The sequence below is a fragment of the Pipistrellus kuhlii genome, unplaced genomic scaffold, assembly GCF_014108245.1.
Source record: "Pipistrellus kuhlii isolate mPipKuh1 unplaced genomic scaffold, mPipKuh1.p scaffold_m20_p_3, whole genome shotgun sequence".
NCBI lineage: Eukaryota > Metazoa > Chordata > Mammalia > Chiroptera > Vespertilionidae > Pipistrellus > Pipistrellus kuhlii.
The window spans coordinates 48,466,766-48,483,810 of NW_023425529.1; the positions used below are offsets into that span (position 1 = coordinate 48,466,766).

General features: G+C 42.4%; 1 protein-coding gene across 2 annotated transcripts; it reads right to left on the reverse strand.

Moving 5' to 3' along the window:
• Positions 1-1,367: 1,367 nt before the first annotated feature.
• LOC118728247 (retinol dehydrogenase 16) lies at positions 1,368-16,114 on the reverse strand. Of its 2 annotated transcripts, XM_036454555.2 has the most exons (5): positions 15,965-16,114; positions 10,944-11,323; positions 3,274-3,532; positions 2,266-2,429; positions 1,368-1,715 (listed from the first exon to the last, which is right to left on the reverse strand). In XM_036454555.2, exons 2-5 carry the CDS (start codon positions 11,254-11,256, stop codon positions 1,498-1,500), a joined length of 954 nt encoding a protein of 317 aa, XP_036310448.1. In that variant the 5' UTR covers positions 11,257-11,323; positions 15,965-16,114; the 3' UTR covers positions 1,368-1,497. The 2 variants fall into 2 exon arrangements, with proteins under 2 accessions (XP_036310448.1, XP_036310449.1); XM_036454556.2 differs by lacking the exons at positions 3,274-3,532; positions 15,965-16,114 and having other exon boundaries at positions 10,944-11,213.
• Between the last annotated feature and the right edge of the window lie 931 nt (positions 16,115-17,045).

Sequence of the window (17,045 nt, forward strand, 5' to 3'; positions counted from 1 at the left end):
GACAGACCCACAGACCTCATTGGCAGGGGCAGGTGTTACTGCTGAAAACAGGTGCATTTGTGCTGTTGAGAGAAAAGAGTTTCAAAAGGCACACGTGTGGAGAAGATTAAATGTGATGGAAAAAAATCTATAATAATAAAAGTATAATATGCTCATTAGACCAGACATCCTTCCAGACGGCCTTCTGGACCTCGCCAGGGCTGTGAAGGGCGAGCCCCTTGCACAAATTTTGTGCATCTGGCCTCTAGTAAATACATAAATGTGAAGGCAAGATTTTATTTGGGGTTAAGCGCATTAAGACTAGTACACCCTCAGGGACATAGAGGGCGGGCAGGGTCTAGAACAGCGGTTCTCAACCTGTGGGTTGCAACCCCTTTGGGGGTCGAACAAACCTTTCACAGGCGTCGCCTAAGACATCCTGCATAGCATATATTTACATTATGATTCATAACAGTAGCAAAATTACAGTTACGAAATAGCAATGAAGATAATTTTATGGTTGGGGGCTACCACAACATGAGGAACTATATTAAAGGATCGAGACATTAGGAAGGTTGAGAACCACTAGTATAGAAGCAACAGTCACAGGGCTGTTAATTCTCCATATTTTCTTGGTTCACAGTAAAGAACAAGATGTCATTCAGTCCATCCAATTAACTTTCTAATTCTTCCCGGCTTTGTGTGTGTGTGAGGGGGGGGAACAGAGGGGGAGGGGCTCCTCCTAACCAAGCCCTTTCCTGGACCCACTGGGGTTCCACTCCTTCTAGCCAATCTGATCACCTTCCCAGTTTTTCCCAGGCTAGGCTCTGCCCCTCTGGCATCACCCTGGCTCTCACTGAGCAAGCTCAGAAGAAAACACCTCCCTCCTGTGCTAACAACTTTTATTGCACGTGCCCAAAAATTCTGTTACGTCATCTGGTTTCTACTGCTCACGTGCCCAGCAGAGGAATTTCCCCTCCTCTTTCCTCTGGGAATCCAGTGTGGGTGTGCAGGGCAGCACCTAGTGGTGATTTTCCTGTCAGCTTTGGAGATTAGGTATCCTCAGTGGCAGTCCTCTGGAGTGTGTGAATGAGTGTTGATGCTATAGCTTCCCTGCAAACTCATTGGAATGCTGTCCTAATATCTGCTTCAGCTTCCGTTTATTCAGCTTAATGTTTCATTATTAAGCTTCTTATTTGATTCCCGTTTGCTTCCTTCCTTATATTGATAACTAGCTAATTATGACAATAACACAGGGTTTTCAGTGATGGTGGATCGTGAAGGGCTGGCAGAGTATTAGGAATATTGGAAAGAACAAGGTTCTGCAACATTAGTGCCTGTCCTGCTTAGAAACCTTCCCTGGCTTTAAAGAAATGTATATCCTTTGAATCAATTATTTAATTTTACTTTAATAATAGTATTTGAGAATGAACAATAATGCACCATACTTCTCTTTACAGATGCATCTTCTCCATCACACAGTATCCAATTCCCCCTACTATGCACCACAATCCCGGGTCACATGGCCTTAGCAGGTCTTGGGTTACTCCATTTGACAATGGCATCCACCAGGAAGGTGGGCATGTAGCTCATGGGAAGGTAGATGAGCTTGGCATCCCAGCCAGGTGAGTATCGGGTGCGGGGATGGCAGGCGGTCAGAGCATGTTCCATGCAGTTGGTCACCAAGGACAGATCCTGTGAGCACATTTTATCCAATGATCCAAATCCTTTCAGGCCTGTCCAGAATGAGAAAGGATCCAGATGTATTCCCAACTCCAACCATGAAGATCAACTTACAGAATGAGTTTCTAGACTTCCTGGTCCCCTACATTGAATCGAACTAAATTCTTTAGAGGGTGCCTCCCTCCTCCCTCAGGCACAACTGTTTCACTCTCATTGGCCTCTGGCTTTATTCCTAGGAACATGTGGAACACACAACTGAAGGTCTGCCTCCACAGACACTAGAAATCTAAGTGCCTGAAAGCCAGCTGCTCTCATATTTGTTAACCAGGAGTCCACCGGTGTCTTTTCTCTCTGGCTTTAGTTTCATCCTCAACAAAATGAGAAGGTCACATAAGACAGTGGTGCCACATCTAACAATCCTGGATCCCTTCCTTAGGTTGCCAGTTGACAACATGGGACCACGGAGATAGAATTAAAGGTCCCGTGTTTGTGGGTGAGACAGAGCACAGAGGCTGGACCTGAGACTAAGGTGGTACTAACTATGAATCTAGATTTCAGGAAAGTGGTTTGTTTCTATCCACATAAACCACAAAGCTCACTCACTGTGTGCCAGAAACATCTCCCCATAGGCCTCCTTGACCTCTGGGCTGGCCTTATCCCAGGCCTCTTGGATGTTTCTAGTAAGCTCCGAAGTATTGGTCACAAAAGTCTTGAAGAAACCGGGCTCAATGATAGCCACTTTCACCCCAAAGTGGGAGAGCTCCCTCCTGCAAGGCAAACCAACAGAGAGGCAAAGACTTCAGAGGTCTTATAAAAGAAAACATCATCTGAAAAAAACCCCAACCCAATAAAACACCAATATAAGATTGCAGTAGATTAGGCTCAAAAGTGGGGAGAGTTGTGAAGTGCAGCAGACAGGAGGAGAAAATTTATGATGATAGTATTGCCTACTAGTATTCCAATTCATCTTCCAACTGAGTGAGGACAGTATGAGGAGGTGACATGGGGGGCGGGTAGAACTTGAGTATTTTTATGAGTATTTGCAAACATTGGCTTATAACTCTAAATCCTACCAATTCTGCTGAAAGACACCACTTAATTCTATCCCCTTGTATTTCTGCCACATGAAATAAAAAACTGGGCTGTGCCCTTTTATCTTTCCCATGTTCTTCAATTCCCTGCCTATTCTTCCCCACCAAGATCAACCTCTAGGCTTATGTCCTCTAAGACGCTCTCTCTGCCTGTGGTCTCACAACCCCAAATCCTCAGCTCTGCAGCCAGTGCAGTCTCTACTGCTGATGTGATGAAGAAGCTCCCTGAAGAAAGTGCTTCCCTGGGCCTTCACTGACAACAGGACCCTCAGATCAGTTCCAATTCTGCCTCAGATGCTTTATGACTGTGGGCAGGGACGGTTTGAATCAACTCCATTGCCCTGAGGCCCATCTAGACCTTCAGAAGATAAAAAAAGTGGTTCCCAATGAATGCCTGGCAAAAAGCAAGAGAGAAGGATCTGGAAGGAAGAGCCTCTGAGGCTGTGTGAAATCAAACCCTTGGAAAAGGCTCCCCCAGAAGCAGAAGAACCAGGGGAGGGCCCCTGTCCCTGTCCAATACCTGAGGGAGTCTGAGAAGGCCTCGATGCCATACTTAGAGATGCAGTAGCCTCCACCAATGAAGGCCACACGACCGTAGACGCTGGAAACATTGACCACTCGGCCCTTTGCCTTCCTCACCACGGGCAGCAGACTCAGGGTCACCTCGATCACCCCCAGCAGGTTCACGTTGAGTATCTTTACGAAGTCTTGTTTGGTCAGCCACTCATTGGGTGCCGAGGGCACAGAGATGCCAGCATTATTCACCAGGCCCCAGAGACCTGGGCACACAGAGGGGAGAGAGGAAGACTGTACTGAGACCTTGCAGTGAGGACACACCTGTGCTTTCAATTCACCTTCCAACTGAGTGAGGAGAGCAAGAGGAGGAGACATGGGGAGCAGGTAGAACAGAGAACTACATGCTGTCTGCAGGGTTTGGGGCAGGGCAGACCCTGTGAGCTGTGGTGACAGAGTCAGCCTTCCTCCTGGTTTATTCCTAGTGCCCAGTCCCCTGCCTGGCAGAGATTTGATGAGACAGGACTGATGCTGAGGAAATCAAGTGAGTCCACAGTGTGGATCACACAGAGCCATGTTTGAGTTTCACACATCAGTGCTGTCCCCATGAGGGAAAGGGGGAGACAGAGACAGAGAGAGAATGAAGAATGGAGAGGAAGAGAGGAACAAAACCACTTTGTATAAATGACAAAAAGATAAGGGACAGTTTTCCCTAACACATTGCAGACAGATCATGAGAATTCTCATTTTTCTGTTCTAAGGCTTATGGCCAATCACAAGAATTCTCAGATTTTCATTGTTGTCACTTAGAGAAAGACAGTAATGGAAAATGCATTAACTGAAGTTAAAAATTACAAAAGGAATGAAAACTGATTAGTCTGTTGTCATTAGTAATAAAAATAACTTTTTATATAATAATTTGATATTTTTAAAGTGCTCAGTGACCATGGATAGTGATGAAAAACATGATAAAATTTTGGATATATTTGCTGACAATTTATCAGATATTCCAAGTGAAAGTGATGAAAGTTTTGACAGTGGCAGTGATATGGTTATTCCTTCAAAAAAGCAAAAATAGTAATTTCAAGTGATTTGGAACCTGAAAATTTGAACAATTCCACACATGATTTTGAGTGTAATTTGCATCTTGTTTACTGAGATAATGATTGGTCAAAATAGAACTTTCAATCTAATTTGGAAAAAATTGAAGGTAATTCTGGGGTTCCAGTTATACTGTCTCATTCTAAGAACATAATTGAAGTCACCAACTTGATTTCTGACAGTGATCTGTTTGAATTATTTTATCATCAATCAAACATAATTATAACCAAAATTTAGGGAAGCACGAAACTTCAAAAGCAATAAAGTGGTCTCTGTTACTCCAACAGATAGGAAAACATTTTTAGGACTTATAGTGCTAATGGGGCATACTGGAAAGAATACTTGGAAAGAATATTGGTCTACAGATCCAGTTCTAGCTGTTCCAATGTTTCCTCAGACAATGAGTCGAAACAGTTTTCAACAAATCTGGACTTATTGGCATTTCAACGACAATGCCAACATGACTAAATCTTCATCCAGCCTATTTAAAATTCAACCTGTACTCGACCACTTTATTTGTAAGTTTCCAACAATATATCAACCTATGGGAGAATTATCATTACACGAAGGCATGATCCCTGGAGGTCTCATCTTCTGTTTGGAACTTACAACCCAGCTGAAATTATTAAACATGGTTTACCTGTAAGAATGGTATGTGAGAGCAAGACTGGGTATATTGGCAATATGGAAATTTACACAGGTGAAGGGAAAAAATTGAATGACTCGATTCTGTCACTACTTCAGCCATATCTGGAATGGGGCCATCACATACATCAAGATAACTCTTACAATAGCCTTTCAATTGCATAAGCTTTATTACTACATAAAACAAGAGTTTGTGGAACAATTGGAACAAATAGAGGCTTGCCAAAATGTTTGAAAGATGAAGCCTCTATGCTTAAAAGAGGTGAAATAGCCTTCAGAAGAAAAGGTGACATTTTATTATTGATAAAAGAGAAATTCAAATCATTTCCACTATCCATGATGCCTCTTGTAAAACAGCAAAGACAAATCGCCAAACTGGAGAGGAAATAAGGAAGCCAGTTTCCATTGTGCAGTATAATAACTATATGCAAGGTGTTGAGCTTGCTGGCCAATGTCTTTCAACATAGAGTATCCTTAGAAAAACAACAAAATGGGTGAAGAAAGTGATGTTTTACCTGATAATTGTGGACTATTCAAGTCATTCAGGATTTATCAAGCGCTCAATTCACAAAGCCAAGTAAGATACAAAGCCTTTCTTTTAACTGTAGCAACAGAGTGGATCTCATCCAAAGTAGATAAATGAGCAGATCCAGAATTTAGCAATCCTAATCCATCAGATGTTGGAAGTACAAGACCTCCTTGGATAGATCATCCACAAAGATTATCAGGCAAAAAGAAGCAGGATATCCCTGTGCAAATTCCATCATCAGCTAAAAAGAAATATCCTATTAAAGTAACGGTAAGAGAAGAGAAATGCATTACATTTGCCAGCTTTGTTTAGTTCCTTTTCATATTACACAGTGTTTTACAAACTATCACACTTTAAAAAGATATTAGCTTGTAAGAACATGTAGTAAATAACTTCAAAATGCAATGGGTATTTAATTTTAAAGCGTGCCTTTCACATTTATGTAAAACTTGTTTTTATTCATTCAATAGAAATTTATCTGGCCACTGGGTAAAGCTAGCAATAAAACACCTGGTCCACAATATGTTAAGTTCAGGAACAAAAGAAGAGTGTCCACTTTCACCACTTCTATTCAACACAGTTTGGAAGTCCTAGTTACAGCAATCAGACAAGAAAAGAGGTAAAAGGCATCAAATTAGAAAGGGTGCATATGACAAGATATTATAGAGCGAGAACTTTAAAGAGTCCACAAAGAAACTACTGAACTGATAAATGAATTCAGTAAAAGTAGCATGATAAAAAACTAATATTCAGAAACTGGTTGCATGTTTTCAAAATCCTCACCTGAGTATATTCTTATTGTTTTTATGTTATTTTAAATATATTTTTATTGGTTTCATAGAGGAAGGGAGAGTGAGAGAGAGAGAGATAGAAACATCAATAATCAGAGAGAATCCTTGATGGACTGCCTCCAGCACTTGCCTAACTGGGAATAGAACCCACAACCCGGGCATGTGCCCTTGATGTAAACAAACCCCGAACCCTCAGTCTGCAGGACAATGCTCTATCCACTGAGCCAAACCAGCCAGGTTTGCTTATTGATTGTAAAGAGAGGGAAAGGGAGAAGGAGAGGGACAGGGATAGGGACAAGGACACGGACAGGGAAGGGAGAGAGAGAAAAAGAGGGAGAGAGAAATGTGATAGAGAACATTGATTGATTACATATTGATTGATTGCCTTCCATACCTGCCCAGTCTAGGGATTGAACCTGAAACCTTCTTGTGAATGGGATGATGCTTCACTCAACTGAGCCACAAGGACAGGATTTTGTTGCATTTTTATATACCAATAATGAGCCGTCAGAAAGAGAAATTAAGAAAACAATCTCATTTAAAATTTCTTTAAAACACACACACACACCAAAAGTCTAGGAATCAATTTAATCAAAGAAATAAGACCTGTACTCAGAAAATTATAAACTATTGAAGAAAGAAATTGAGGAAGATATAAATAAATAGAAACATATACCATACTAATGTATAGCAATAAATACCCTTGTTAAAACATCCATGCTACCAAAACCAACCTATAGATTCAATACAATCCCTATCAAAATACTATTGGCATTTTTCTCAGAACTAAAAATAGTACTAAAATTTATATGGAAGCACAAAGGCCCTGAGTAGCAAAAACTATCATGAGAAAGAAGAACAATTTTGGAAGTATCATGCTATCTGATAACAAACCATACTACAGGACCATAGTAATCAAAAGAACATGCTAGGCACCAGAGAGGAGGGGGTTGGGAGCTGGGTGAGAAGGTGAAGGGATTAAGCAAAAGAAAAAAAAAAAAAAAAAAAAAAAAAAAAAAAAAAAAGACTCAAGGACACAGACTACAGCATGGTGATTGCCAGAAGGAAAGGGAAATGCAGGAGGTAGAAGAGAGTAAAGAGGGGATAACTGGTGATGGAAGAAGACTTGACTTGGAGTGGTAAACACAGAATACAATATACAGATGATGTACTGTAGACTTGTATATCTGAAACTTATATAATTTTATTAACCAATGTCACCCCGATAAATTTAATTTTTAAAAAAGCCTGCCGCTGACATAAAAACAGATACATAGATCAATGGAATAGAATAGAGAACCATGACCGGAGTTTTGCTCTTGACATTCGAGTTTTGAGAATGACATGTGTGTGGTTTAGTTTTGCATTGGCAACAAAAAAAGAAAAAAAAATCTGAGGACCAGGATAAATTGGTGAATATGATGGAGTCGGGGCCAAGAAGGGGAATGGATTGATGATTATCAGGGGGAAAGGGGTGTGGAGGTGCAGAAAGAAACTGGGTTAAAATCCTATAACCTATGGATGAGGACAATGGCGAGCGTGGGGGAGGTAGGGGCGGAGGGTGTGGCAGGAACCTGGTGGAAGGGAGCTATGGGGTGGGGGTAGGGGAGAGGAGAAACAATTGTAATGATCTGAGCAATAAAGATCTATTGAAGAAAAAAAAAAAGAACAGAGTCATGAAATAAACCCACACCCATCAGCCAAACAATCTATGACAAAGGAAGCAAGAATATACAATGGAATAAAGACGTTGTCTTCAATAAATGGTATTGGAAAATCTGAACAAATACATGCTCAAAAATTAAACTAGACTACTTTCTTACACACAATACAAAAATAAATGAATTAAAGATTTAAATGTCAGACTCAAAACCATAAAACCCCTAGAAGACAGTAAACTCTTTGACACTGGTCTTCAAATAATTTTTGGATATATCTTCTCAGGGAAGGGTAACAAAAGAAAAAAATAAAGAAATGGGACTACATCACAATAAAAAGTTTTTGCACATTAAAGGAAACCATAAATGAAGCGAAAAGAAAACCTACAGAATAGGAGACATATTTGCCATGATATATTCTGTAAGGGGTTAATGTCTACAACATATAAGAAATTCATCTTAACACCAAAAAGACAAACAATATAATTAAAAAATGGGATAAGGGCCTGATAGCTATTTCTCCAAAGAGGACATAAAGCTGGCCAATAGACATACGAAAAGATGATCAACAGCACTAATTATCAGAAAAATACAAATTAAAACCAAAGTGAAATATTTCCTCACATCTGTCAGAATAGCTAGCATCAAAAAAATCAACAAACAGCCCAGCAGGAGGAGAGAAGGGGAGCTCAGAGATTGATCTTCGATCTATGAACTCGGAGGTCACGGTTTGATTCCCTGTCAGGGCACATGTCCAGGTTGTGGGCTTGATCCCTATTGGGGGCCATACAGGAGGCAGCTTATCAATGATTTTCTTTGATCATTGATGTTCTTTCTCTCCCACTCCCTACATCTCTGAAATCAATAATATATGTATATGTATATGTATATGTATATGTATATGTATCTCTCTCTCTCTCTCTCTCTCTCTCTATATATATATATATATATATATATACATAAAATATGTTTTATGGATCTTTTTACAGAGAGGAAGGGAGAGGGATAGAGATCTAGAAACATCGCTGAGAGAGAAACATCGACCAGCTGCCTCCTGCATACCCCACCCTGGGGATGTGTCCACAGCCAATGTACATGCCCTTGACCGGAATCAAACCTGGCACCTGTGAGTTTGCAGACTGACGCTCTGGCCACTGAGCCAAACCAGTTTCGGCAATAAAAATATATTTAAAAAATCAACAAACAACAAATGTTGGCAAGGATGTGAAGAAAAAGGAAACCTTGTGCACTGTTGGTGGAATTGCAAATTGGTATACCAACTATGAAAACTACTATAGAGGTTCCTCAAAAAATTAAAAATAAAACTACCATGTAACCCAGCAGTCCCCCTGATGGATATATATATTTTTTTAAATCCAAAACACTAATTGGAAAATATATATGCACCCCTATGTTCATTGCAGCATTATTTCCAGTAGCCAAGTTATGGAAGCAACCTAAGTAGCCTTAAATAGACAACTGGATAAAGAAGTAGTGCATATATAATATTACTCAGCTATAAAAAAAAAAATATTGAAATCTTACCAGTTTTGACAACAAGGATTGACCTAGAGGGTATTATATAAGCGAAGTAAAATAAGGCAGATAGAGAAAAAGAAACACCATATGTTTCACTTTTATGTGGAGTCTAAATGAACAAGCAAGACAGAAACAAACTCATAGATACAAAAACAAATAGATGATTGCCAGGTGGGAGGGGCGTAGGGGATTGGGTAAAATTGTGATCGAAATAAGAAGTACAAAGGCAGAGCAGGGTGGGTGGGAAGAGATCAAATGAACTTGTATTGATATATGCATAACCAGTGGACATAGACAATGGGGTGGTGAGAATCTGGGGTTAAAGTAAAGGGGGGGCCAGGAGCAAGCTGAAAGAGATTCATGGGGGACAAAGGAGGACCTATATAATACTGTTAACAATAAAGGTTAAAGGAGAAAAAAAGAAGTACAAAGGGCACTTATGAAACAGTCACTGAGAACAAAGTACAGCATAGATAATAGGTTAGTATTATTGTAATAATTATGTATGGTACAAGGTAGATACTAGATTTATTGGGGGATCACTTTATAAGTCATATAATGTCTGACCACTAAGCTGTACACCTGAAACTAATATAATGTCAACTGTAATTGATTTTTTAAATTTCTTAATTAATGTTTTTGAAGAAATTTCATTATGTTGTATAATTGCTCATCTTCTATTAATGCACAGATTAGCATACAAACGATGGACAAAATATAATATATGTCAAAATGTTAACAGCATTATTTCTCTGTTGTGAGATCAGGTGTGAGTTTTCTCTATCCCTGTGCTTTCCATATTTTCTATATTGATTGTGTTTTAAATTTCTTAGATAAATGAAATCACTCTCTTTTTCCTTCCCCCTTAACATGACAGGCACAATTGTAGTAAGAGAGAGAGAGAGGACAGAACACCTATTACATTTCTGACTTTGCTTTCTGACCCTCCTGAAATCTGTGTTGTCACCTGAAAATGGGTGATATCAACTCCCTCATTGGATGATTATGACTCACCAACAAGAACATGGAAATGTGCTGAGAACAGGAGCCCAGCTCCAGCGCTGCCCCCCAGTCACCCATTTAAGCTTCAGGCTAGTGCTCCCTTCTCCACCCCTCCTCCAGAAAGTGGGCCCTGATCTCCCCGGGGCACTCACTCAGCATCTAGACATTCAGAGACACAGACAGGAATTCTGCAGGGACCGGTTCTCCTCAGCACAGACTCTCCCCAAACTACAGAGCTGCAAAGTCAGAGGCGAGGGCAGTGGACTGAGAAGGCTCAGCTGGAATGCTGGGTGAGGTGAAGAGAGCTAGTATGACCTCAAGTCCTAGAAAACACGTTGGGAACCTTCCCAGGTAGCAAGGGGCCTTCTGGTGACAGGAGAGAAGGAACAGACTGGAGAAACCTGTATGATACCTCTGTCCCCCGTGCGCTCCTTCACCCACTGGGTGGCTGCAGCGATGCTCTCTGTGCTGGTCACATCCAGGATCACCGTCTCCAGCCTGTCTGACGTCTTGCCCCTCAGCTGCTCGGCCCCCTTCTCTGTCAGACATGCAGCCAGCACTCTCAAGCCTTGTAGGTCCAGCTGCCTGGCCAGCAGGTTCCCGAAGCCCGAGTCACAGCCCGTGATGAAGACATACTTGTCCTGGAGGTGGCTCACCACCTGTGTCTCCCGGTACCTGCGCAGAAGGTAGCACAGGCCCACGAGGATGGCCAGGTACAGCCACATGGCTTTGCAGAGACAGGCGGTAGGCAAGGGTGAAATGAGAACGTGGCCAGTGTTCAGTCAGGAGGTTCTAAGAACATAGGGTATAAGTTAGCAAACCAGCCTCCAGGCACTCTGACATGGAGTCCTCAAGTCTTTTCTGTTCATCTTATTTAGTGAGTATTTGTTTGTTTAGTGCTTATGATCGATGCGTGCCCCATTATGTATGATCTTTGGGACACTTACACCATTTTTAGTAGATGACATTGCATTGCTCAGGAAATCCCTTGACCTGAGGATAGTTTTCCCAGCCATCTGATCTTGGTTATCCCACTCCGCCCTCTTTCCCTCCTCTCTTCTTTTCCACATCAATCTGCCCTAAATAGGAGCCTCCTATGGTCACAGTCTCATCGTCCAGAACTGTCTTCTTCACCTTTTCCTGCTCAAGTGTGGAACCTTGTCTCTCTGATCTACTGGAGAGTTTCACAAAGAACCCACTGTGACTCAAGACACATGTGATTTCAATATTTAGCTCTACTCCTATTGTGGCATGGCCCCTTCTCACTTGGCTCAGCACAGAATTCACTCTTAAGAAAACTAAGCTCTGCTTAGAAAACTAAGGTTTGGATTAGAAAGAGGGAATGTTTCTGCTGCTGCAGAAACTCTCAGGGGCATAAAGGTGATCTGGAGGTTGAAAACCAAGATTGTGGCATATGGTAGACACCTGAATGCAGCCTACCACAACAAATTTGAATTTAAAACTGGAAAACAGGGGAGACATTGCCCTGAAGCACTCGACAGCTAGCTGAGAGGAGGCTCTGCCACCTGGGAAGGAGAGAGAAGGCGCGCTGAACCTCAGGAAATGTGAAGGCATGGAGAACTGTGTGCGCGAAAAGGTGCTGGCTTACTCCCTGCGCGGGGAGAGGGCGGGCCCGGCTGAGTTCTCTGCTGGCTTACTTGTGGTGCTGCCCTGAGAGGGCGGACAGCTAACGCGCGGCTGGCTTTCTTGTTCAAGAGGAAAACAGAATCGCCCTATTGCTGTGATAGATGGCCCCAGTCAGGGAGAGGCCAGACTGTCAGACAGTGGGCAGAGATCTCTCGCAGGTGTGTGAAGCCAGAGGCCATTACTGCGGGACTTGGGAAGGAGCCGACGGGAAAACAAAGCTTGTCTGCACCAACCTGAGACTCTGCCCCATCCAAGCTGAGCACAGAAGCTCTCCCAGGGGCTGGCTTTCTCTAAGGAGAGACTGGCCGGAATCCAAAGCTTGTCTGCGCCTTTACCAAAGAGGTACGTGCACGCCTGCAACCAATCTTCCGAAACTCTCCACGAACAGGACTTTTCTAAGGCGAGACTGACAGGGAACCAAAGATTGTCTGCACCACCCCGAGACCCCGCCCCATCCAAGTGGAGTACAGAAGCCCTCCTAGCTGAGACACTGCTGATCCTCATAGCCAATTGGCTTGGAGATCAATGCTTCCCAGTGATATCAACAATAAACAAGGCTTACCCACAAGACTCCACACACAGCCCACAAAGGACTACACCAAGACTGTTCACCGCAGGTAACTGGGAAGGCTGTGCTACTGGGCTCTACCAGAACACCTAGCACACAAAACTACTCCATCAAATCAGGGAAACAACTAAAATGCAGACAAGAGGCAGGACACAAAAGAAGGCGATGGAAGAAAAGAAAAGATTGGACATTGAGTTCAAAACTACAGTTATAAGATTATTCAAGAATATCCTAAAAAAGGCCTATAAAATAAATGAGACCTATGAGGATATGAAAAGGGAGCAACTGGAAATAATAAGGGATCAACTAGAAATAAAGAATACATTGTCTGAAATAAAAAATATTATACAGAGTCCTAAAAACAAACTGGAAGATCGCAAGAATCAAGACAAAGATTTAGAACACAAAGAGCCAGAGGACACTCCTCTGCAGAAGCAAGAAGATAAGAGAATCCAGAAAGTTGAAGATAGTGTAAGAAACCTCTGGGACAATTTCAAGCGAACCAACATCAGAATTATGGGGATCCCAGAAGAAGAGAGAGAGCAAAATACCGAAAGAATACTGGAAGAAATAGTTACAGAACACTTCCCCCACCTGGGGAAAGAAATAGACTTACAAGTCCAGGAAGCGCACAGAACCCCAAACCAAAGGAATCCAAAGAGGACCACACCAAGACACATCATAATTAAAATTCCAAGAGCAAAAGACAAAGAGAGAATATTAACCTGTTAACCGAGCAGGACCTATAAATACGTCAAACGTAAACACTATAGGGAACGGGTAGGACATATGAATACATCCTTGAAATATATGTTGCGCCCTGAGAGGGACGGTATATATTTTTTTGTAATCTTTATAATTGTTTGTAAAATTTATAATTTTTTAATTCGATGTTTCCATTTTTTTGTTGGTATTCTTTTCTATTTGTTTGTAATTTTGTATTTTCCTTATGCTTTATATATAAATAAACGAAAAAAATATATATTTCATTTATTTTAATTAAGTATAAATAAAAAAAATAATATAAAATTATGTCCACTGGGCATGACGTACTGATACGTCCTAGTGAAAGAGTTTGCGCCCGTTGTACGTTGCATAATTAAAAAGGGAACTCCCGCCGAAACCGGTTTGGCTCAATGGATAGAGCTTTGGCTTGGGGACTGAAGGACCCGGGTTCGATTCCGGTCAAGGGCATGTACCTTAGTTGCGGGCATATCCCCAGTGGGGGGTGTGCAAGAGGCAGCTGATCGATGACTCTTTCTCATCGATGTTTCTGACTCTCTATCTCTCTCCCTTCCTCTCTGTACAAAATCAATAAAATATATTTAAAAAAAATAAAAATAAATAAATAAATAAAATAAAATAAAATAAAAAGGGAACTCCCCCGTTAACAGGTTAAAAGAAGCAAGAGAAAAGCAGGTAGTTGCCTATAAAGGAGCACCCATATGATTGTCAATTGATTTCTCAACAGAAACCATGCAGGCCAGATGGGAATGGCAAGAAATATTCAAGGTGATGAATAGCAAGAACCTACAGCCAAAAATACTTTACCCAGCAAAGCTATCACTCAGAATCGAAGGCCAGATAAAGAGCTTCACAAATAAAAAAAAGCTAAAAGAGTTCATCACCGCCAAACCAGAATTATATGAATTGCTGAAGGGGGTTCTTTAGGAAGAAGAAGATAAAGATAAAAATTATGAACAACAAATACGTAACTATCAACAAGTGAATCTAAAAACCAAAGGAATTAAAAAATCTGAAGAACAACATTAACTGGTGAATATAATAGAATCAGAGATATGGAAGGGGAGTGGACTGAGGATTCTTGGGAAAAAGGGGACTGGGGGGTGCAGGAAGAGCCTGAACAAAACCTGGGCACCTATGGATGAGGAAAATGGGGGATGGGAAAAGGACAGAGGGTAGGGTGGGAACCTGGTGGAGAGGAGCAATTGAGGGGGAGAGGGAAGAGGAACACATTTGTAATAATCTGAAAAATAAAGATTTATTTAAAAGAAATAAATAAAAATTAAAAAAGAAAAAAAAAGAAAGGTGCTCTGGAGATGGGAGGGTGTCTGAATACCTCAGAGGCAAAGAGGAGAAGAAGGGAACAGGATGGCCACACTTGGGAAAACATCTCCTGGCACCTGGGAGGGTGGCAAGGAAGGACCTATGGGAAGAAGGCCTAACAGCTGCCCTCTCACTTCATGAAGATGTCTTGTCCCCAGCCCTGGCCTTCTGCCCCATGCTGTTGCTCTCCCCTGCCAGCCACACATGCAGAATCCAGACCCAGACTCAGACTCCAAAGGAAGAAAGAGTCCGCTTAACAGGAACCAAGGCTGGGTTCATAACACCCCATCAGGGAGGCTGTAAACCCCAGTAACCACAAAGGCCTCTGTGAATTATATGAGGGGGATGGTGGGGAGGTGGAGACATCTTCCCCCCTCGGGAGACTAAGGAAAGGACTAGACACTGGAGCCCAGACCAGCTGTCTGTGAGGGACATCAGAGTGAGATGAGGAAACCATTTCATAAAAGGCGGTTGACCAGTGGGTAGAGAGGGAGAGAAGAAGCCAGTTTCAAGCTCTGGGATATCCCTTACTGTCCACAGTTTCCCAGTTCTGACTGGTAAGCAGGGAAAAGTAGAGGCACTGGGAGTGAGCAGAGGTTTCCGTGAAGGAAGCAGAGACTCAAGTGCCTGGACATAAGCCAGCAAGCAGAAGAGACAGACAAGGGCAGACTCAGCCTTCAGCTTTAACTCTTGTCTGCAGAGAGCTACTGTGAAGATCTGAGAGTGTCCGTCATGTTGGGAGGCGGCAGCAGGATGGCACCTGCTGGCCCTGCAGAAACCAGCCTGTCACTGTTTCCTGGGGTGACCACCAGCACCTGGCTACAAAACTTTCCCAAGATAGAGAAGGAGGAAAGCAAGAAGGGAGGAAGGAGCCCTCAGGGAGCCAAGGGGCATACAAACCCTGCTCAGGGGAAAATTCATACTTTCTTGGAAGCAACTTGAGATTTCGTTCCTTAATAAACACATTCCTTCAACCACAAAGGCTCAAGGACAAGAGGCAGAGAAATCTTTTAGCCCACGAGATCGGTGCTTCACTCTTGTGAATCCTAAAAGCTATATATCTGCTCAGAGTCCATCCAGTTGGGAACAATCACAGGAAGTTTGGGAGAAAGCAATAAGAGAGAAATGAAATCTGGTTGACACTCACTCACCTGGGAGCTACAGGGGCTAGAAACAGAAATCCTTGCGAAGAGTCCCAGAGACCGAGTCTCACAGCAGTGAGTCTCTGCAGTAAATTTTTAACAGGAAGTGCAAGGGCAGGGCAGCTTTGCCAGGCTCCAGGGCACCACTGCTTTTGCAACGTGAGAGCTGGAACAGAGACCCATGCCCCCTGGTGTCTCCACAGAGTCTTAGCAGAGACTTCTGTCAAAAGTAAAACATCCTCCTATTACTTGTATGGGTCTCTAAAGAGGGAGGTGCATGGTACATGAAAAGGAGCTCTGGAAAGGGTAGAGTGAGGGTCAGTTGTGCAAGCTTGCTTTCAATTTTATAGGTGTGCAGCCCCACTGCCTGGAGTGTGGATCCAAAAATGTTGAGATGCACCCCTGCCTTTAAGTATGAAGGTCTGGCACTGGAGGGGATGAGAGTTGGCTCCCTTGAGTCACAGTTCACTGGACCCATCTGGATGCAGCTCTGCCCCAGGTAGAGCCTAGCATGAAGGGTCAAGGGTTTATAACCCCACAGTTCTCTGACACTCTGGAGAGCACTCTTTGGAGTGAATCCAAACCTTCTGAACAAACACTTTTAAGGCCAAAGTATTATGTAAATCAACAATTCTTTATTTTATTTCTGTTTGTTTGGTGTGCCTGTATTGTTTTTGTGTAAAGAATATTGTGTAAATCCGGAGACTTCAGATTAAGCACGAAGTTCTTGCTTGGCCTTTGAGTGGAAGACATGCATTGACCTTGAGTCAGCTGACACCAGATCTTTGAAGAATGCAGAGATCCTTGAGGATCCTCCCATTCATCTCTGTGTCCTTAGCAGTCTCTCGTCTCACACTAAGCTCTCACTAAGGTTTGAGACTGAATAGCCCTGCAATATCCCATCTCCCTCTATGTATCATGAAGAACAGAGAGATTGTTCTACAACATGAGGTTCCCCCGAAAGCACCACATTCATGACTTTAAACCAAAGGAAGAAAACTAAGACACCTGGGAAGTACTCCCCAACTCCAATGTGTACTCAACCGATAAATATCTTTCACTATGTGCAAAAGCCCACCCTCTGTTTAGT